Source organism: Rhinolophus sinicus, chromosome 9, assembly GCF_057876585.1.
Source record: "Rhinolophus sinicus isolate RSI-liver-muscle chromosome 9, RSI-T2T, whole genome shotgun sequence".
Taxonomy (NCBI): domain Eukaryota; kingdom Metazoa; phylum Chordata; class Mammalia; order Chiroptera; family Rhinolophidae; genus Rhinolophus; species Rhinolophus sinicus.
Window position 1 is genome coordinate 4146507 of NC_142509.1, and position 23817 is coordinate 4170323.

The window sequence follows — 23817 nt, forward strand, 5'->3', positions numbered from 1 at the left end:
TGGTCATATCAATAGTTTCAGAAAAAGCACTTGACAAAATTCAGCATCCATTTATGATAAAAACTCTCAGCAAAATGGGAATAGAGATAACATATCTCAGCATTATAAAGGGCATATATGACAAACCCACAGCTAACATCATACTCAACAGGGAAAAGCTAAAAGCATTTCCCTTAAGATCAGGAACAAGACAAGGACGTCCCCTTTCACCACTTTTATTCAACGTAGTACTGGAAGTCCTCGTCATAGCATTCAGACAAAAGAAGTAAATAAAAGGCATCCAAATGGGAAAGGAAGAAGTAAAACTGTCATTATTTGCAGATGACATGTTACTATATAGAGAGAACCCCAAAGATTACACAAAAAACTATTAGAACTGATAAATGAATTTAGTAAAGTAGCAGGATACAAAATTAACATTCAGAAATCAGTTGCATTTTATAGACCAATAATGAACTACCAGAAAGAGATATTAAGAAAACAATTCCATTTACAATTGCATCAAAAAAATAATATACCTAGGAATAGATTTAACCAAGGAAGTAAAAGGCCTGTACTCAGAAAATTATAAGGCATTGAAGAGAGAAATTAAAGAACATACAAATGAATGAAAACATATACCATGCTCATAAATAGTAAGAATTAATATAGTTAAGATGTCTATATTACCCAAAGCAATCCATCAAAATACCAATGGCACTTTTCACAGAAATAGAACAAATAATCCTAATATTTACATGAGACCACAAAAGACCCTGAATAGCCACAGCAATCTTGAGAAAGAAGAACAAAGCTGGAGGGATCAGGCTACCTGATGTCAAACTATACTACAAGGCTATAGTAATCAAAACAGCATGGTACTGGCATTAAAAGAGACACATAGATCAATGGAACAGAATAGAGAGCCCAGAAATAAATCCATGACTATATGGTCATTTAATCTATGACAAAGGAAGCAAGAATTTACACTGGGGTAAAGACAGTCTATTTAATAAACAGCTCTGGGAAAACTAGACAGACACATACAAAAAAAATGAAACTGGACCACCTTCTTACACCATATACAAGAATAAACTCAAAGTGGATTAAAAATTCAAATGTAAGACCTGAAACCATAAAAATCCTAGAAGAAAACATAGGCAGCAAACTCTCAGACATTACCTTTGGTAATATTTTTACTGATATAGCTCCTTGGATAAGAGAAACAAAAGAAAAAATAAACAAATGGGACTACATCAAACTAAAAATTTCTTTCACAGCAAAGGAAATCATCAACAAATTGAAAAGACATCCTACGGAATGGGAGAAGATATTTGCCAATGATGCATCTGACTAGAGGCTAATATCCAGAATTTATAGAAAATTCATACAACTCAACACCCAAAAAAACAAACAATCCAATTAAAAAATGGGCAGAGGACCTGAATAGACATTTCTCCAAAGAGGACATACAAGTGGCTAACAGACATAAGAAAGGATGATCAACGTCAATAATCATCAGAGAAATGCAAATAAAAACCACAATGAGTTATCACCTCACTCTTGACAGAATGGCCATCATCAGTAAATCAACAGACAAGTGTTGGTGGGGTGCGGAGAAAAGGGAACCCTTGTGCACTGTTGGTGGGATTGCAAATTCGTGAAGCCACTGTGCAAAACAGTTTGGAGATTCCTCAAAAAATAAAAAAATAGAACTATCTATGACCCAGCAATTTCACTCCTGGGTATTTATCCAAAGAAATCCAAAACACTAATTTGAAAAGATATATGCACCCCTATGTTTGTTGCACTGCTATTCACAATAGCCAAGATATGGAAACAACTGAAATGCCCATCAGTAGATGATTGGATAAAGAAATTGTCGTACATTTATACAATGGAGTATTACTCTACCAAAAAAAAGAATGAAATCTTACCATTTGTAACAACACGGATGGACCTGGAGGATATTATACTAAGTGTAAAAGTCAGACTGAGAAAGACAAATATGATCTCATTTATATGTGGAATCTAAAGAACAAAATCAATAAACAAACAAAACAGGAATAGACTCATAGATACAGAGAACAAACTGTTGCTAGATGGTAGGGGCATTAGGGGGTTGGGTGAGAAAGGTGAAGGGATTAAGTACAAATTGGTAGTTACAAAATAGTCACAGGGATGTAACATACAGTATGGAGAATACAGTCAATAATGTTGTAAAAACTATGTACGGTGTCAGATGGATACTAGGCTTATTGGGGGGATCACTTCATAAATTATACAAATGTCTAACTACTGCACTGTACACCTGAAATTAATATAAAATAATATTGAAGATCAACTATTTTAAATATATATATATATACACACACACACACATACATATATATATATATATATATATATATATATATATATATATATTCACAGGGTGTAAAGTACAGCATAAGGAATACTGTCAATCGTATTGTAATAGCTAGCTACAGTATCAGATGGGTAGTAGACCTGTTGGTATTATGTTGTTTTGTGCACTTAAAACTAATAATTAAAAAAAGATATTCTAGGAGGGGGTAACAGGTATTAGTTATGTCTTCTAGTAAAGAGGTAATCCCTTCACTTTTATAAGCTTATATTTTACATTCACTAAGTTGTTTGTTCATGTGTTCACTCATTCATCCATTTTCCAAGTATCTAATATGTGCCAAGCACTAGACTTGGTATTACAGACAATACGATACTGTCCCCTGCTCCTAATCACACAGAAAAGACAGAGAACCTGACTATATAATGTGACAAACTATCCAAAGATATGAACAAGATCTTTGGGGAAATAGACTGGCAAGCAGTGCTCTTCCCCTGGGAGCGTCAGGGAAGCCTTTGCAGATGTGATAAGCCCATGGTCTTGAAGGATGGCTGGAGGTGGACAGGGATAAGCGGTGAAGAGGCTACCGGGCAAAGCGAAATGTAAGGTTAACAGTATGGAAGTATCAAAAAGCAAGCGGTGAGGCGTGAGGGCAGACCACAGGGCAGAGCACCACCATTAGCTCGGGATTGCTGAGAACACAACCTTTCAGGAGGGGGTTCTCTGCAGAAGTTGGGGGGTGTGGATTTAGAGAAGCGGGAGAGGGGGGCAGAAAGGAAGAGGCAACACATGACAGACAAGCTTTACAGAGTCCACACTCTTCTCTGTCTGTGTGTTTCAGTCTTTGTCTCTCTCTGCCTCTGTGTCTCTGTATCTCTGTGTCTCTGTCTCTGTGCCTCTCTCTGTCCTTCTCTGTCTCTCTCTCTCTGTCTCTGTCTCTGTCTCTGTATCTCTCTCGTTCTTTGTGTGTGTTTATGTGTGTTTCTCTGTCTCTCTCTCTCTCCCTCTCATTTAGAGCCAGATCTGAGAGAAGTCTATATTGGGCCTAGAGAAAACAAGAGCAATGGGAAGGTCAGGCTAAGGTGGCCTGCATGTGAGGGACTGTTACCTGGATTCCTCCGGGCTTGGGAAGCTGCAGGACTCCTGGAACATGGCATGAGAGGCAATGGAGCAGAGAAGGTGGCTGTGGAGAAGTGGCCCTGTTTCCAACCTCTCCTTCTTTGAGGGTGGAGAGGTGGGAAGGGCTGTACTTCCCTATCACAGGCTGGAGCTGGGTAGGAGACGAAGGGCCAGCAGAAGAAAGTGGACAGAGGAAGGCCTCTGCTGGAAACCCAGACTACCTGTCTGGCCCAAGAATTCATTCTGAGTGGGAATTCTAGGTCTCAGAAATCTGGGACATGCAGCTTAGCTCTCTTTAATAGACAGGGAAATCACACCCTTTGCTGTTCAGGTCAGTGGAAAAAAAGACATTTTTCTTCTCACCTTGAGGTTTTCCTTTCCTCCCAAATTTCAAAAGGAAATGTAATTCAACACATCTTAAATGTGGGTGGCAGGCTCATTAGGGTCTAATTTTGGTCAGGACAAATGACGGCCAGAAAAGGGGAGAATGCAGGAACTTGTGCCTCCTTATTAGGCCGAACCCTCAGAGACCAGGTGACTCTCGGTCCCTGAGTGGCCTTTGATAGTGTGTCACTATATATGTGTGTTATCCATCTAGCTCCTCATTCTCATCTTCCCCAGATCAGAGCTGAAGCAGAATGCAAACTCAGTTCCAATAATCTTCCATTTTGCTATAATCAAGCTGTACAGCCTAGGACAGAACATCCTTACTCTGAAGTCTCACTTTTCTGACTTGAAAATATGGATAATGAAATCTGCCTCATGGGTTGCTGTGAGGAGACTAGAAATTACTCGTATGAAAGCACAGTGCCTACTATATAGTAGGTGCTCAATAAGGCATTATTTGGCAGCAAAAGCAGAAACGAACTACTCAGGATTTGGCCAGGCTGAGGCAGTCCAACTTGCCACAGGGATTCAAGAGCAGGTGGTAGAGAGGGAGGAGCCTGGGAGAGAAGGCCTGCACACGTGACATTGTTTTGGCAACCTGCACAGGCCCTGCTGAGCAGCCTAAGGAAGGGCATCTCTTTCCCAAGGCTAAAGAACACAAAATGTTTCCCTTCCAGAGCAGTTGCAGACAGCTGGGGCACAGATGGGCTTTATGCAATTCTTGAGGTTCTGGAGCAGAGTGGCATTCCCTGAAGCCTGGTTTGCAGGGTGGAGGAACAGCAGTGGCCGAATCCCTGAAGGCTGGCCCTGAGGGTCTGTGTCAGCTGACTGCAAACAGACCCTCCAAATATCCGTAGGCTGAGCCTCTCCCAGCAAAGAAGGTAAAGTGACTTTCCCAAGGCCACATGATTATGAAGTGGCTGAGCCGATCTTCAGACCTGGGGTCTGAGGACCTTGGGGCCAGGCTCTCGCAGAGGTTGCTACATTGCTTGGTCCACATGGAAGCCTTGTCCTGCTCTTCCCTTAAAGAGTGATTGAAAATAATTGGAACTGTCACTGGAAGTAATGAGAAGTGACAGAGTACGGGTCATAAGACTTACTGTTCCCAGTCTGAATGATCCCTACAAACCCAGGCCTAAATTTAAACAATGAAGTCACAAAGCAATTTCCCTCTTTGGGATTTGATCCTCCCCACCCCCACCCACCTCAAGAGAAAAAGCAAGACCCTGTCAGGGGCTGAGTCTCTCGCTGTTCAATGCAATGAATTTCTTCTAGAACAGAAAATTCCTTCTTGGCTTGATCCTATTCGCTCTCCATGTGGACAAATACCATTAAAACCTCAGTGTATAGCCCACCATTCTTAATAATTAAGAGATCCAAATTCATTGATGTATCTTTCTCTTTCTCTCCCCTTTTTAACAGCTCATGAGGAATGAGGAGATATAAGTAGCTATGTAGCTGGCAGGTTGTGATGAAGAATGAGACCAGAGACACGGACATCAGAGGTTCAATTCCTCCAGGAAGCACCTGGCTGAATGCCAAGGACACACACCACTTAAATATCTGTGCTGATGATAATGGGGATGATCCATCAACCCACGTCACCGACGTGCAAGTACGGTAAAGGATGGAGGAATTTCAGACATAGCCCAGAAGACCCACCGTAGAAGTAATGCCTTATCTCCATAAGATAGCACATAATGAAGTTGCTTCCTCCTTGGGACCCCTCAAAACCTTGCTGCTTTGCCCTACCACCGCACTTTCATATATCTGTAATGCCCTGTTTATGACTACGTCACATCCACTGGGCAGAGTTCTGAGATGGTGGAAACTATGTCTGTTGTATTACTGGAATCTACGAGCCTAGCACAGGGCATGAATTATAGACTGCACCTCCCTTCTGTAATTGTTTTGTGAGTGAGAGTGTGCGAATGAAGTAGCAAATGTTACAGTACACAAGTGAGTGCTAAAGACAATCCCAAAAGGGAAGTTAAGGAGCTGCTGCCCCCCATCCTGAAATAGAATGAGCTCAGAGAAGCTGCTCTGTACACACCAGGAGATCAGAGATCATAACTCAGCTTTTTCATCCTCTGCTCTTGCTGTTGTTACCTTCCTCTGTCTCCTCTTCTCTCTGCTCATCTCCTTTCTTTCCTCTGTTGCCTTTAGTAGCCTAACTCTCCAGATCCCCTTTGCTGCCTGGCTTCAGAAGAACTTCCCAGCTGATATTCCATATCAGCTAGGAAACCATTCTGAAGATGGTTGCCCATTTTCTCTTCTCAGTGTGAGCGCAAAGGAAACAGCTTTCTCCCCTGCTTTCTACTGAAACAAAGCAGTCTTATCACCAACAGACTTTGGCTGAGGCTGCACACATAGTGATCCAACTGACTGTCACTGGCAAAATAAAAGTTGTTTGATTTCAGCATTCTTCCCTCATTTTGGTCTATATGATGCCAAAGGAAATAAACCTTTAGTTTTCCAGCATCCAGACACTGAGGAAGCTCAGATAACCAGAATTTTTATTTTTATTTTTTGCTACAGTCTGCATTCTTTGGGGGGGGTGGGGCAAAATAAGGAAATCAAAACTGCTAAAAAAGACAAATTTCACTAGATAAAGTAACACACAGAGCAGTCATACCCAGTCATGCACATTTACCACCCACAGGATTGCAGAGGTCATGTGTCTGACTCCAGTGCAAGGCAAGGTCTCCAAACAATAACCTTGAGAAGTACGAGTCTTAGGATTAATTAGAAGGCACTAGTAACCCATGTATGATATATGTAGCCATTCTGGGTGTAAATGACAGTCATTAACCCAAACAATTTCTCAATCATTTGAATGAAGTGGGGGGTAAGGGAAAAATGTTCTGAGTTTTCTGCTGTGGGATTTATGGTTTAGAACCCTGTCAATGAAGCCTCTTCTTCAGCCTACCCCCTCTCTTCTTGCTAGAACAGAAGCCTCGATTTCAGAATAACTATGTGCCTCCTGGTAAATGGAAAGCAAATAGTCTTGGAATCCAAAGTGCTGGGTTGGTGTCTTGGCTCAGCTGTTTACTAACAGGGTAATCTTGAGAAGCTCACTTTATTGCTCTAAGTCTCAGTTTATTTATCTGTAAAATGGCATAACAGTAACATTTACTCTCAGAGTGATCTGAGGATAAATAAGGTATGTTGCTAATTCTGTTACTTTGTAAATTGCTAAACCTTGTACAAATGTTAGAAATGAATTCTACTGTTATAATAATCCTCCCCATATAATCCTCTTCAGGTGCTACAAGTGAGCTAATAATATACAATTCATATTTCAAAACTCAACCACACGTTCAAATCCATGCAAGGAACCCATTAAGCTGCACACATAATGGGTGCACTTTATGATATGTAAACTATGCCTTAATTTTTAAAGTTGAAAAAAATGCTTAATTCTTGCAAGTAGCTTCACACAATAGAGCCTCCACACAGAAGTCTATCCTGGGTGTCCATGCTTGGGGATGTTTTGTAGGTAACTCTGCTTAGGGTGAGGTCTTCTTGGTATCTCAGCTACTAAACTTCCTGGGCAGGGGTCTCTGGCCTCCACCCTGACCGTGAATGATGCTCCCTGGCTGACAGTGGCCCAGAGCAGGTCCAGGATGAAGTCCCTGATGCTCTCTTCACATGAGGCAGTCAGCCCATCTGGATTCATAATCATAATCAGATGTACCAATTGCCATGAGTGGACAAGTGTCTGAAAAAATCAGATAAGCATGGTGACACCCATGGGTTCCTCATCACAACCACACTAAACCAGTGGCCAATTCTCAGAAGTAAGGAAAAAATCAGAGAATGTTAGTGGTATAGGAAACTTTGAGATACATTTAGTCTAATAATCTCATTTTACAGAGAAAGAAACTGAGGCTTAGAGCGGTATGACTTGCCCAGAAAAACCCAGCAAAATTATGAAGGAGCTATAGCTATTGATTTTTCATCCTATTCCTTGTAGGCACACACCCACATCTTTGGGACTCTGGGTATAATCTCTTTTTCCTGAATGCACCAGACATTACACAAAGCATTGCAGAAGCTTTCAGGATTTCCAGTTATGGTGGCTAAATTGAAATGTTACGACATCTGCCCTATTTTTCAGGCAATTTCTCAACAAAAAAGCCAATGCCAGTGATTCTGCATTTAGCTCATTTAACTGAAGCATCTGAAGAGCAACTGTGATCTTGGAGCTTAACTGCACGAGCTGAAAAGGAGGGAGAGACATTTTCTATTCCAATAATGTATCATAGGACTGATCATGGAATTAGGGTGCTAGTCTTGGCCCTCTTACCAAGCTAGCCGTTTAACTTGACCCAAATCCCTCTGAACCATTGATTTAGATAGTCTCTTAGCTTCTCCCCATTTCTGACAATCTTTGACTCTACCTTTTAAAAACGTCTGTCTCGGTCATCACTAGGTACATTCATTGAAACACACTCACGTGTACACTGCCCAGCTGAGCACAAGACAAAAATAGGATTAGACATGAGCCTACTGGAAATCTATCATTATTATGACTATCATCATTAATGTAGGAAGACGAGGGAAGGGCATAGAATCCTACTGAGACCTGTCATTAAACTGCAGACCAATGGACTATGCATTAAAGCCTTCCTCAAGCTCATTTTCTGGGAAACAAAGTTCCTTCCCCATTCTGGCAGAAGTTTCGATGCAACAGTCTATTGTTAATCTGGTACTAACACACTCAATACAACACAATAAGTTTGTGTAACAAATATATCTGGTCCCTGTTGATGTAATATTCTATGCACATTTTTTAATTTTTTTAGTAGTACTGGTGCTATTTGCATGAATTGACAAGCACAAAAACAAGCTGAGTTAAAACTGGGCTCCTCAGAGTTGTGTCATTCCACAAAGAGTAGTAATCCTCCAAATCTTTCACGTCTCTTGAACTTAAATGTTCTAATTATTTCAAAAAACCCAGTTATTTAACAAAGAGTTCACAAGGTTTTAGTTTAGGTAAAGTACTGAAAGTGGTGCCCACATGAATGAGACACTGTCCTTGTCTGCATGGAGCTTATACTCTAACTGGGGTATTAGATAAGCATTCAGATCACAATACTACAAATAGCATAATAGAAAGGCTATTGGGATTCAAAGGAAGGAAAGCATGTTCTGTTGGTGAAATCATGGACAGGCATATGGAGGAGGTGGTATTTGAGGTGAGACTTGGAGGGTAAATAAGATTTTGCTCTGTAGAGCTGGAGAGTAACAGGGCATTTTGGGTGGAGGGATTATCATAAACAAAAGCATAGAACCAGAAAGAAACATGGGGCATGTTTAGGGCATAGGAAGTAGTCCAGGCTACCTGGAGAGTTGTCTGGGACAGAGGAGAGGAGAGCAATGGTATTGTATAAAACCTTCAATATGACAAGGAGGTGTTTGTACATAATGTTACCAGCAGTTGGGACTACTAAAGGTTTATGGAAGAGGGGGTTAAGAGCATAGCATTATGGCAATTCCGAATTCAAATTTTACAGACAAGGGAGTCCGAACAAGAACCCAGAGAGCTTGCCAGGTTCCTAATCCAAATTCTTTGCATTATGCCAGCAGTCGTACAAGGTTACTGTGGTAGCAGTGTGCAGGATGAAGAAGAGAGCGCTCAGGCAGGAGAGCAACGTGGCAGCTATTACAGAAGTCCAGGAGAGAAGTTCAGGGGGAATAACGAGGATCTGAGCCCCGGGGGGGACAAGGAGGAGTGGGAGTCAGAGGCGAGGCAGGGGCTGGGAGAGCCCATGAAGTCTCCCTTCTTTCTCCTCTATGGGGCTCAGAGCAGTAATTGTTCATTCACATCAGAGAGGTGGGGCATTTGATTTCATTCACTGGCAGGTCCAGAAAGCAAGGAGTCATTGGTCTGTCCTTGTTAAGACTATGAACTCTTAGCCCTCCCAGTTCCCCATCAATACTGTGCATTCGCTAGATAAAAGAGGCCAGAAACCATGCCAGCAGTGCCAGAGGCAACCCTGTAACTGTTCTTTCAAGGAACGAGAAGATGATTTCAGGATCCAGGCAATTCTGAGGGTATCCTTTCTGGCTTTCCTAAAGAGTGCTCAGCATACAATGGCCCAGAGCCACTCTGCAAATAAGGGTCATCCAGACCACAGGAGTGCTTCCCCCAGGGCTCTGACTGTGCAGGGAGATCAGTCACAGAAAGGTTCCTTTAGTGTTCAGTTCCTTCCCTCAAATGCCTGTCTTTTGTTCACCAGCCTCATCTCAGATATCCTTTCTTGTCCCTTGTCTTGACTTTCAGCTCTTCTCCTCTGTGATTTCTTACTTGAACAGTTTCATCAAGTTAGAGCTGGGATGTTATGAATCTGGTATGTCTGACAAAGGCATAAATGTGGAAAAGCTTGATAGTATGTGTGACTGCTGAGTCTCAAGTTGTGCAGAATTCCAAGTCAGCAGTCCACTTTTTCTCTTCTACGTGGCCTTTAGTTTGTAACAATTTATAAAGACAGAACCAAGAAAGAAACCGTGAGGGCTAGCTTCTACAATAAAGACAGAGAATCAACCCAACAGATTATTTTCTCATCAGAGGAATGACAACACATAGTAAGCACCCAATAAGGGCAGTGACTCTGTGACATCTTTTGATCTATGTCTTTGTTGGCTCCTCTTTGTCTGAGCCGACCATGTGGGTCAAAGTGACCTTTCACTTCCCACTATAAACTGTGTCCAAATGGTGACTAAACTGGACTTCGACGCAGAGAACATCTTTAGGTGTGTAGCTTGGTGGTTTAGTGAGCAATCTCTAGAGGCAGACTACTTACATTCAAATCCCATGTCTGCTAATCATGAGTTATCTGATCTCTTTACACCTTGATTTCTTCATCTGTAATGTGGGGATGATAAGGGCGGGTAGCCAATAAGTTTGGTATGAAGAATGAGTGAGTTAACACGATAGCACATATAAAGTGATCAGCATAATAAGTACGTAAGGAATTCCAGCTGTTTTCAATAAGGACCTCTGTGTTTGAATCTACTGAACATCTGGTGATTGGTAGCTTAAGGGTAGAGGCTAATAAAGGTGACAAAGGTGCCATTTAGATATGCCAACTGTGCACAGCAACAGTATTACAATACTGGGCGAGTATCTAAAAGAGCTCAGAAAACAGCGGCTGAGCAATAGTTCCAGCTAGTCTGCCTCCTTTAGGCCTCTGTCCCGGGTGATTATTGGCCTGGGGCTGGCTGAGACAGCATATGGCCTAGTTGGTTTGTAAGGTTTAAGAAAAGAAAAGGAAAAAAGAGAGTTAAGAGACAGGGAGTTCTTTAGACACCTATTTCAGGGTAACATTTTAGTGCTTTTTCACTTGTGTTTGGGGTTTTCCTAGCTATCAGGCCCTGTCACACGCCTGGTGTTTTAGGCTGGTTAGGCTGTCAGACCTGGAAGAGACTTAGGGACCATCTAGTGTTCTTGTTTTGGAGCTAAGGGAACTGAAGCCCTAGGTAGTGAGTAAGTTATCCAAGGCCACCTAGTTAGTTTAAAACCAGGTGGCCTTGTGTCCAGGGCAGTGCTCCGTGTATCACAACAGACTGGGTATTTGATTTTCTGAACTCTGGCTAACTTTTGGTCCTCCAGGGGGACCCTGTGCTTCGCTGGTGCACATCTTGACTTCTCTTCAGCTTTCCTGCCTGTCTTCCCTGCCCCGGAGCCTCGGTATTCAGTTTCCCTCCTGTCAGCGCTTGCCCACACACATCCCTGATGTGTACTGTCCTGCCTGGTCATGCAAACCTGCCTGCTTCCAGCCAGGGAAACGTGTGCCTTGGGGCCTCTCAGGCCTCTGGAGTCCCCAGCAGGGACACACAGGGAGGGGAGGGCTCTTCTCTTTTGCCCTAGAACCTGTTTCTGTCTCTTCTTCTCTTCTGTTCCATGTTTTTCCGTTCTCGTTGCACTCTCTTTGTTCAGTCTCCCTAAGTCTTGATCTCCTGCATCATATTTAACGCTCCTCTTTTCTCTCCCTCCTAATCCCTGCCCCTTCCCCTCTTCTTCCTTCCCTGGTCATTTTTGGGTTTGTACCTTCCTGGTTCTCTGGGTGCTGTGCCCTTTTCCTCTCCTCCTTTCTTCTCTCCGTCATTCCCCCCCTTTCCTTCCTCTGACCCTTCAACACATCTGTTTCCAATCTGAGCCCTGGAGGCGCCTGTTTGAGACAAAAAGCTCCCCCAACCCACAGGAACCTGGCACAAAAATTCCTGAAGAAACCTTCCTTCCCCCAGTTCTCCAGTTTCCCCAGATACGCCTGAAACTAAACACCATCCCCCAAAAGGACCTTCCACATCAAACGGTTCACACCGACTGGCTCAGGAACCACCCCCAGCCCCAAGCCTGCTCCAGGGCCCAGATGTGTGAGTCGTTTTCCATGGCCGACTGAGCGGCCCTTCGCGGCCAGATGTGCTGCTCCGTAGGGCTAAGGCAGAGGCAGAGGAGCCTGGCTCACTCCAGGGACTGCAGGACAACCGTCGAAAGCCGGCGTCCTGGTCCGGACGCTGGAGTGTGTCTGCCCGGGCCCTCAGGTCTCCCGCTCGCCCCGAGGCACTCACCTAACCAGAGGAGGAAGAGGAGAGTCATCTCGATGCCCACCGCGGGCACCTCCCGCTTAGCCGCTGCCGGCCTCCGGGGCGGCTGGGCGCAGCCGACGGACCTCGGGCGAGCTGGGCGCGGCGCCTCGGGGTGCGCGCGGGGTGACTGCGGCCATGTGCCGCCGCGGGAGCGGCTCCGCGCCCCGCGCTCCCGGGCGCCGAGGGGTTTCCAGCGCGCGCCCCACCAGCTAGCGCCCGGACGGGAGCTGCGGCCAGGGTTAGGGAGGAAGAAGCGAGGCGGAAAGACGCTTCGTGGAACACTTTTCCCTGTTTGGAAAGAAAAAGGAGTGAAGAAAGAGGCGGGGGGGGGGGATAGAGTGAGCTGGAACCACACGGTTGCCTCCTCCCGGCAGCCCCTCCCTCCCTCCCCTCTCCCTCCTTGTTCGTCCCCGCCCTTCTGGCGCTGGAGTGCGCGGCGGGTATTTGGTCCCGCAGGGCCCCACCTCCCCGCCAGAGGACTCGGGGAGAGCAGTGTCGCTGTGGCTGCGCGGGGCGCTCGGGGTAGGATTGATTCTGTGTAGGAGAGTCGGTGACACTTCGGCCAAGAGCCAAGGGATGAGGCCTGGTCAGTTTGCTGTGTCTCTGTTCTCACTTTGACCTTCTCTCCACGTCTCTCTTGCATCTTTTTTTCTCTCAAATCTGTCCTTTCTCCCTCTTTCCCCTCCCCCCTCTCTATTTTTCTCTTATTCCCATTTTTCTTGCCTCCTCTCTCACCTCCTCTCGTCCTTCTTTCCTCTCTCCCTGGCCTCTGACTGGTTTTGTCAGCATGAAACTACAGACTGACCACACGGACAACTGAGCCTAGCAGTGACAGTTAGAGTCAAGCACCGGAATGGTTGTCGCTCTCCTGATTCAACTGCCTGTGTCGGCACCACGGACTCCTTCGCTTGGCTTTCCCTTGGCCTTTCGCTTTGGCTCTTTCTCCTGCTGTGACCAGTATTTAGAGTAGCCCACCTCAGGTCCGGGCAGAGCTGAGCTGGCCATCACCCCGGGGAGTGGGGGCCAGAGCTCAGTGAACGGGCTCTGTGAGAGGAAGCACTGGAGCACGCCGCATTGCACAGGCCTGGCCAGAACATGCACCACCCCCTTTCAGAGAGAACAGAAGGCACAGAAGGCATGGCCTTCCCTCCCAGCTGGGGCAGGCACTCCCAGGTACCAGGGACCCCGCCTACGAGGTGGAGTAGAGGGGTAGGGAATGGGTCTGGGGGTCTGGGACCGGTGTGGCCCCTGAGGACCCTGCAGCTGCCCTGCAGCAGGACAGGCCTAGAAAAGAAGAGAGCGGTGACAGCAATGCTCAGTTCTCAACTGCCTCTAGCTTGTGCTGTGCAAACTGCGTCCTGTGCCTTTCGACCTGCACTCTGGCCCCCAGCCTCTGGATGTTCCTGGACAGTGGTTTCTCCTTCAGCCACACTGAGGCCTGAGGAATCCCTCACCTTTGACCTCACCAGTGCCTATGTTGGGAGCTGGGGCCAGAGCTCTGAGAAACTGGGTTGCTGTAAGAGATTAACCCCGCCAGGCATGGAAGGCCTCTGGATTACAAACTTGCCCCCTTTCCCTCCCCCCACCTCAATCCTCTCTCCAGAGGTCTTAGATTTGACGGGCCAGCCACAAGTCGATCAGTACCTAAATGGGGGAGTGGGAATGGATAAAAGACACTCATACAAATGCTGATGCAGCCGGTCTTCAGTGATGCTGAAGCACTGAGTTTATTTTTCTTCACCAATATATGCAGTTTGAGTACGTGCAACTTAACAAAGAAAGCATGCATTACCTTAACAAATGTAAATTTTAACTTTTTCATAGAGGATACAAAATCACTGAAACTCCCAAAAGTAATTATCTTATCAATTACCCTGAATAGCCATCAGTCTTCTGTGTCCGGGAACTGGCCGCTCCCACCACATTCCTTAGCATCTTGCAAGCACCCTCCAGGTGCAGGCAGAGACAATGCCTTAGGTTAAGCATAAACTGAGCCATTCTATAAGGCTCAGAGTTATCTGCAACCATGGCTCCCCACATTAGACCCCAGAAGCTGTATAGTCTAAATAGCTAGTCCTTCCTAAATAGCTAGTCCTTCCAGGTTGGAATGACAACCAACCCATTTCATAGATGAGGAAAACAGAGGCCTGGAGAGGTTATGGGACTCTCCTGAGGTCACTCAGAAGGGATGGCAAAAACAGGGACTGTGGGACTCAGTTGTAGAGTTGCTTTACTAGAGCTCCAGCATTTATTCACTGCCTCCCTCCCCGCTTTCTTCAAGAACTGTTATGCATCTATTCTGTGCCAGATGCTTTCCAGGTGTTGAGGACACAAAGTGGATAGAACTTGGTTATTGACATTTTTTAAACATTTGGAACAAAGAAGTATATCATGGCACCAACTATGGACCAGGGATATTATTTAATATTTCTTTCTTTATTTAATTCTTACAACAATGTTAAGGAATAGACATTTTTTATTCCATTTTAAAGATAAGAAAACTGTAACCTAGAGAGGTTAAATATCTTGCCCCAGATCACACAATATTAAAACCCCTCTATTACAATATTAATATTCTAAAATACTATTATTTTGGTATTATAAAATATTTAAAAGTTCTCTTTGACTGAGTACTTTCATTTTCCATTTTATACTTCTTGTCTAATAGGAGAAATATTCATAACTATAATTTGTATATGAACATATTTTTAAAATGTTAATTCTTAAAGGCTGAGGAAGATGGGAGGGAAACAATGTAGAGAAGGTGACTTTTGTTATTTCTGCTTTAAAATTTTATTTAATATTCTGATATACATTCAGATTTACAGAAAAGCTGCAAAAATAGTACAAAGAATTCTTGTATACTCTTCACCAAATTCCTCCTTTTATTTATCTACAAAAGATAGTTTTGCAAAAGTTTTAAAGCCCAGTCTCTAGTCCTCCACTGCTGGTGCCCTTTTGCACGAGTGTGATGACACCATTTATTGCTTGAGTCTGGTGTGCACAGGAAGACATGCGTGTGGGCGTAGCCAGATGTGTATTTAAACCCACATTGCTCACGTTGAAAGTAACAAGTCACCGTCAGCTTCAAGTCATTAGTCACTAGCATAGGAAATGGGTTGACTAGGCTAAAACTGCGTCATAAACACTTATGTTTCCCACATCCAAAGTCCTGCAGCCAGTAGATATTAAGTATATATTCCTTGGGGAGAGTCCTTGGCCCCTGGATATAATTGGCCCTAAATCCATGGCATCTTTTCTGTTGTTGTACATCTGTGGGTCAGAAGAGCAGAGTGGCTCTGGGGATGGCTCTGTAACTCAGCAACCCATTGCCTACCTGCACTGTGTCCCACACTGATTCGGCTGGGTGCCCTGGGGACCCAAAGAGGTATGTGGTAGTCCTTACCTTAAATGGACATCTCAGTCCAGTGGGAGAGAAAACATCAACATGTGAAATTTTTCAACAACAATACTCAAAATTTATGTAGTTAAGTGGCAGAATAAATTATCCTGACAATAAGAAACAGCGGGTATTCCCAGCAAGGAGGGAGCCTGTTGGCTGGGTGGTTGTGAAGGTTCTTGGGAGAACAATTCTTGAGCCAGTCCTTAAGGGATGACTAGAATTTCATTAGATGAAAGGACCTGAGGAGGACCACTGTGGGGGCACTGCTGGACAAAAACATGGAATTGGGAATAGCTTTGGTATATTCAGTGAGCATTGACTGAAATGAAACACATAAAATGAAAAATTGGTGTTGGAGCAAAATGCCCTGAAACAGCCTGAAGCGAAATTGTGCAGAGTCCTGAATATGAGGGAAAGTTTTCTGGAATTTGTTCTGCAGCTTCTCCAGACTCACTGAAAAAAATTTTAGCAAAAGTGACCTTGATAAGAACCATATTTAAAAAATATGAATTGGCAGCTTTTGCCCAGAAGTGACCCCAAGGGTTGGCTAAGGGGAAAGACCTTTAGTACCCCTTCCATATCCATCAACCTCTTTACCCCCATGCTTTAATATGGACGGTTGACATTTTCTCAATAGTTTGTAAAGCGATATGCCTATACAGCTTCAAGATGGGAGGGGCCAAAGAGTGTCACCCTAAACCTCTTCTCTAAGATGACTCTTAGAGCCAATCAGGGTTTGTATAAAACATTGGAAGAAAAACCTGAAGCAGAGGAACTGGTTAGAATTTGTTGCATTAAATGGGGAGATGAGACGATGACGGTGAAACAAACATAAATGATACTTAGCAGAAAGATTCCACAGGTTAAATATCCAACCATCATTGTGGGTGGGAAAGGGAGTGGAAGACAAAAGCGGCACCAATGGTAAGTACAAATGATCTAATATATTATGTTCTTTTATGTGCCCTTTATAAAACAAATTTATTGAGGTATAATTAATATTCAATAAACAACCCACTTACAGTGCAAATTGGATAAGTGTTGATGAATGCGTGCACTAGTGAAACCATCAACATCATTAAGATACAGGACATTTCCATCACCCCAAAGTTTCCTCATACCTCTCTGTTCTGTGCTTTTTTTCAATTTATTTTTTTTAAGATTTATATTAAAATATAACTAACATACAATATTATATTAGTTTCAGGTGTGCACCATAGTTATTCAACATTTATATACCCAAAGAAGTGATCACCATAAGTCCAGCAACCATCTGACACTGTACCACATTATCACAATATTGTTGACTATATTCCCTATGCTGTACATTACATCCCCATGACTTGTTTGTTTTGTACCTGGAAACTTGGACCTCTTATTTCCGTTTACCTTTCCCCCACTTTTTAAATTTTTCAATTATAATTGACATTCAATATTATTTTATATTAATTTCAGGTGTACAACATAGTGGTTAGGCATTTGTATAATTTAAGAAATGATCCCCCTGACTAGTCTAATACTCACCTGGCACTATACATAGTTATTACCATATTATGATTATATTTCCTGTGCTTTACTTTACATCTCCATGTCTATTTTGGAACTATCAGTTCATACTTCTTAATCCTTTCATCTTTTTCCCCGTCCCCACAACCCCTTCCCATCTATGATCCCAACAAATCTAGTACCCATCTGACCATACATAGTTATTACAATATTACTGACTCTATTCCTTATGCTGTACCCACATCCCCATGACTACTGTGTAACAACCAATTTGTGCTTCTTAATTCCTTCCCCATTTTCACTCATCCCCAACCCACTTCTATCTGGCAACCATCAATATGTTCTCTGTATCTATGAGTTTGTTTCTGTTTTGTTTGTTTGTTTTGTTCTTTAAAGTCCACATATAAGCAAAATCACATTGCATCTGTCTTTCTTTGTCTGACATACTGCACTCAGCACAATACCTCCCAGGTCCATCCATGCTGCTGCAGATGTCAAGAATTCATTCCTTTCCCTGGCTGAGCAATATTCTATTGTGTATACTCATATGTACACCTCCTCTTTATCCATTCTTCCATTGAAGAACACACAGGCTGCCTCCACATCTTGGCCATTATAAACAATGTGGCAATGAACATATGGATGCAGACATACTCTCGAAGTAGCGTTTGGGTTCTTCAGATAAATACCCTGATGTGAGATTACCAGGTCCTTCTTTGTCTCTTGTTATAGCCTTTGTTTTAAAGCCTGTTTTGTCTGGTATAACTATTGCTACCCCAGCTTCTTTATTTTTGTTTTTTCATTCTCATTTTCATGAAATATAAAACCTTTTTCCAGCCCTTACTTTCTGTCTGTGTGTGTCTTTCAATCTGAAGTGAGTCTCTTATAGGCAGCATACATAAGGGTCTTGTTTTCTTATCCATTCAGCCCTCCTATATCTTTTGATGGAAGCATTTAATCCATTTACATTAAAAGTAATTGCTTTGGGGTGGCTCAGTTGGTTAGAGCACGAGCTCTTAACAACAAGGTTGCTGGTTCAATTCCCACATGGGATGGTGGGTTGGGCGACCCCTGCAACTAAGATTGAAAACGGCAACTGGACTTGGAGCTGAGCAGTGCCCTCCACAACTTGGACAATGACTTGACTTGGAGCTGATAGGTTCTGGAAAAACACACTGTTCCCCAATTTTTTAAAGAAGTAATTGTTGGTAGATATGTAGCTATTGCCATTTTGTTATTCATAATTTTTTTTTTTTTCCGTCTTAAAGAAGTCCCTCTAACATTCCTTGTAATGTTGGTTTGGTGATGATAAACTCCTTTAGCTTTTTCTTGTCTGGGAAGTTCTTTATCTGCCCTTCCACTCGAAATGATAACTTTGCTGGGTAGAGTAATCTTGGTTACAGGTCCTTGTTTTTCATCATGCTGAATATTTTGTGCCAATCCCTTCTGGCCTGCAAAGTTTCTGTTGAGAAATCAGCTGACAATCTTATGGGAGCTCCCTTATAAGTTACTATTTTCTCTTGCTGCTTTTAGAATTCTCTTTGTCTTTAACCTTTGCCATTCTAATTATAATGGTGTGGGCCTATTTCGATTCATCTTATTTGGAACTCTCTGTGCTTCCTGGACTTGTATGTCTATTTCTTTCACCAGGTTAGGGAATTTTTCAGTAATTATTTCTTCAAATGCATTCTCAATTATTTGCTTTCCCTCTTCTCCTTCTGGTACCCCTATGATGCAAATGCTGTTACACTTGATGTTGTCCCAGAGGTGAACATCCTCTTGTTTTTGGATTCATTTTTCTTTTTGCTGTTCTGATTAGGTGCTTTCTGCTACCTTGTCTTCTAAATCACTGATTTGATCCTTTGCTTCATCTAGGCTGCTGGTGATTCCTTCTAGTGCATTCTTCCTTTCAGTTATTATATTCTTCTCTTCTCGCTGGTTCATTTTTATGGTTTGTATGCTTTTTTTTTTTAATGATTGCTATCTTTGTTGAAGTTCTCACTAAGTTCTTTGAACATCCTTATAACCATTGTGTTGAATTCTGTATGTGGTAGGTTGTTTGTCTTCATTTGGTTTATTACTTTTTCTGGAGTTTTTTCCTGTTCTTTCATTTGTGATGTATTTCTTTGTTTCCACATTTTGTCTGCCTCTCTGTTTGTTTCTACGTATTAGATAGATCTGCTACATCCCCAGTCTTGGCCAGGTGGCCTTATGTAGTAAATGCCCTGTTGGGCCGAGTGTCACAATCTCCGTGGTCACCTGTACTGGGTGCTCCAGGAATGTCCCTTGTGTGGGTTGTGTGCACCCTCCTGTTATAGTTGAGCCTTGGTTGCTACTGGCATGTCAATAGGTGGGATTGACGCTCAGGCTGATTGGCTGTGGGGTTTGGCCATGTCCACAGCTTATAGGCTGCTGTGCAGGGGTCTTACCCCACTATGTGGGATTTGCCCCAGGGGGCTCTGGTGCCTGCTGAGACCACCCTTTGTGTGTGCCACTTGTGGGGCTAATTGGGTGCTGCACTGCTGTGGTCTGAAGCCATCCTCCAGGTATGTTGCTTCTGGGGCCTCTTGGGAGGGACTCTGGTGCAGGTCCAGGTCACTCACTGCCTGTGACCAGCCAGGGACTACATGGTAGGAACTACAAAGCAATCTTCAGTTATTTGCCGCTTGTGCTAAACTTGGAAACATGTGGGAGAAGCCATGCTGCGAACTGAGGATGGCTGCCACCAGTTCTGGGCCTGAGGTAGCTCCTCAAAAAGCCAGGACGCCTTGAGGTCTGCTGCCACCTACCGGCTTTCTTAAGTTTCAGCCACTGATAAAGCCTCACGTGGTCTGCAAGTTGGGTGAGGCCAAATCTCATGAAGTCACTAGAGTGGGAAGAGTTGTGTTCACCAGGTTAATATAGATTCTGGTTTGGTGCCAGCGCTGAGCCTGGAGCTACTCAGCAAAAGTCTCAGAGCTCACTGAGGCTAGTCACCACCCACCTGGGGCCCAGAAAGAGTGCAACAAAGGCAGGGATGACTGCTCACTGAGAAAGTGACTCCAGTGTTGGGGTAGTTGGGTAGGGTGAGGTCACAGTAAAGCTCACTGGAGCAATTCAGATTCAGATTTGTTCATGTGGGGGAGGGCTCAACACAGGAAAGATGGTGCCCAGGAGAAAAACCCCACAGAGAGAAAATGGTGACTATCCCTCCAGTCCTTGATACAAAGCCACACAACTCAGTCTTTCCCTGTATGTCTCTGATGCACCCTGAGTCACTGTCCCTCCACTGGAGCGTGCAGTGAGTGTCTGTGAGCAAGTAAGTCAGTGCATGAGCCCTTTAAAAAGATATCTGGGTTTTCCACAGCCTTCCATTCCATCTAGATGGTCAGAATCCCCACTGTTTTTCATAGCCAGATGTTGTGGTGGCTCCTCTTCCTGGCATCAGTACTCTTGGCTGGGGAGCCTCGTGTGGGGTTGGGGTCCCTCGTTCCTCTGGAGGGAACTTCTGCATCTGAGAGATCCCTCTTGGTTCTCAACTTCCCCGGAGGGATATTTGGGGCCACCTGTTCTGTGTCTCCACCCCTCCTACCAGTCTCAGCATGGCTTCTTCTTTATATCTTTAGTTATAAAACTTCTGTTCAGGTGGTTCTCCAGGTTGATTGTTCTATAATTTAACTGTAATTTTAATGTGTTCATGGAAGGAGAAAGGCACAGCATTTATCTACTCCACCATCTTGCATCTAATATGTTACGTATGCTAAGTTTAAAGCAGCTATTTATTGACCTTCTAGTATACTCCAGGGATTATAAGTATTCTCAGTAAACTTCACAATACCACATTACATTGAGGAAAATAAGGTTCAATGAGAGTAAATAAATTGCTTATCATTCCATGGTTAGTAAATGATTGAGGCAGGATATAAGGTCAGAAGATGGAAAGCACTTACACTGGCTGTCTTTTGATGGTCCTACCAACAAACTGGGGAGTCAAATGAGTTAGCTTGTCAGGAAGGGGAAGATAAATTTAATTCAAGATGTGGTAACTTTGAGGGGGTGATAAACTATTATCCATTTTTCAATTTTTTCTTTCAACCTATAATTCAATGAATCTTTGATAAGCACCTTCTATGTGCTAAGCCCTGGGAAATCAATGGTGAACAAAGTACAAGTTTTCTTTGCCCTCCAGGTGCTTATGATGAGTTAAGAAAGATGGACAACTAACAAGCCATCACAATGTAGAGTGAGAAATATTCTGAAAGGGAAAGTGCCAAGTACTACTGGTATGGAGTTGATAGCAGGACCCTGTACCTAGTGTAGGAGACGTCAAGAAAATTTTGGGAGAATGGGGGGAAATCCTGTGAACTGAATGGGAGTAGAGTGCAGTGAGGAAGAGGGAGATCTGTGCCATTGCCTCACCTCATAGGGCACCTGGAAACCATGGACCGCATCTTTCAATCCCTTTGAGCTCCAGTGTCCAGCTATGCCCAGTTGTCTCAGATGAACACATATGCTCATGAGAGCATTTAGGATAAGGCAGCTGTGGAATAATGGAAAGAGCTCTGGGCTAGGATGCAGACACTTTTGGTTCTTAGTGGCTTTGAATAGGTCACTTCAGTAAGCCTTCCTTTCCTCTTTCCCAGCACTGTTATGAGGAAGAAAGGAGATTGTGATGAAAACACCTACCACCGTGTTTAACACATAGAAAACTCAGTCAATATTTGTTCTAACTAAAACTTAAGTTGAGTTCATAGGTTTCCATTCCCTGCAGTAAAAAAGAATCAACTTCTGTCTCATTTCCTTTTTCTATTAAAACAAGGTTATCTCCATATATTTTTTCCTGTCCCACCAGGATACTTCTTGACTTGGCTATTCATGGGTTCTTTTTATGACTGGACAGTAAGAGGCCTCAGCTGGCTTTCAGGGTCTTGACTGGACAACTTTTGTTGAGCCTGTGTCTGAGAAGCCTTGTATGCTAATCCAGAGGCTAAAGAATACGGAGTTATCACCAATGTAGAGAAAGCAGCTTTTTTCTTCCCAGAGGGTCTGGGAGTGGGAGAGAGGTGAGAATGGCTGGACCCTACTCTGTCCCACACAAAGTTCAGGAGATTCAGGATGGTTTCCAGTCCCAATCTTACCAGGTCTGAGCTTCCCCAGCTTTGATCTGTGTGGCCAGCTGAGGAGGCAGAGATTTTATGGGGCTAATGTTTCCTATAGGACATTTGCTACAGAAGAAATGATCTCTGCCTCTTTCTGCCTGCCAGGACCCAAGATGCACTAAGCCTGTAGGGTTTTAAGGAAGACAGTGGAAGAGTCAAGAACCAAGGTGAAAAACAGAAAAGGTTCATATAGCTACTGAGTTTAAGGATTTACAGTCAGAGTCTTTGCTCTACATGCCACCTTCTTCCCTGAGGTCAGTTAAATCGGAGGTTTCCCAGTTCCTCCCTGCATTCTATTTTCAATTTCTGCTAAAGTAATGCTCTCAGAGTTAAGGCTTTGGAGCAAGACAGGGTAGTTTTTGTTTTGTTTTGTTTTAATAAACAAACTTATTTCTCATAGTTCTGGAGGGAGGCCGAAAGTTCCAGATCAGGATGCCAGCATCGCTGGGTTTTTAAGAAGGACGTCTTCTAGGTCATAGACGGCCAAGTTCTTGTTGTGTCCTTATAACTGAAGCACAAGACAGGCCAATTTTGAATTTCTGTTACACTCCCCACTGTGCCTAACTTGGGCAAGTTTCTTAACCTCTCTCACCCTCCATTATTTTATCAATAAGATTTCTCCTATGGTTGTTGAGAAGATTACATGAGACTACATAAAGTGAGACTATATAAAGAAAGCACCTAACACAGAGCACTTCGGCACTAGGCAAAAGTTAACTTCTTTCTCTGTTCCCCCTTAGTTGATACATCAATATATGTCATGGCTCCAGGATACATGTAACTGGGTCTGCAGAAGCTCTATTCACCCCTCAAAGGAGGGGAAGATAGCATCTCCTCCCTTTAAGTGTTTGTGGAAGTCTAGTGACTTCCTTTGAAACACACAGAAGAAAGAATAGTAAAAAGTATTCCTGTGCTTTCTCCCTTCCTTACACCATCTCAGAGTTGAGATCAAAATCAGAAGGGCTGTTTTTTTTTTTTTTCGTTAAAAATACTCAGAATTGCCCACAACACAAGCTGTCATAAGGAAGCTATATGAGAGAGAAATCAGATGAAGCACTAAATTTCAAATCATTAGACTGAAAGCGGTATCAGAGGCATCTGATCTAACTTACTTATTTTACCGATAAGACACAAGCTCAAAGAGGAACAGCAACTTGTCTAGGGCCACACAGCTAATTGGTGGCATGGAAGTTATAAAAACCCTAGTCAATTTCTAGTTCAGTGCTCTTGTCACTATGTCATGAGGCCCTGCTACGATCCCATGGGTGACCAAACCCATGCCTGGGTTCATTCTGCAGTCAAACAGTGACCTAGGTGATTTTTCT

At 43.5% G+C, this 23817-nt stretch overlaps 1 protein-coding gene across 1 annotated transcript in view; it reads right to left on the bottom strand.

The window, feature by feature from the left end:
• CLMP (CXADR like cell adhesion molecule) overlaps positions 1 to 12767 on the bottom strand; it is a 111680-nt gene extending 98913 nt beyond the window's left edge. Inside the window, exon 1 of the mRNA XM_074321708.2 lies at positions 12428 to 12767. Within this exon, the coding sequence (XP_074177809.1) occupies positions 12428 to 12455 (28 nt within the window). The 5' untranslated portion in view covers positions 12456 to 12767. The remainder of the gene's footprint in view (positions 1 to 12427) is intronic.
• Positions 12768 to 23817: the final 11050 nt, after the last annotated feature.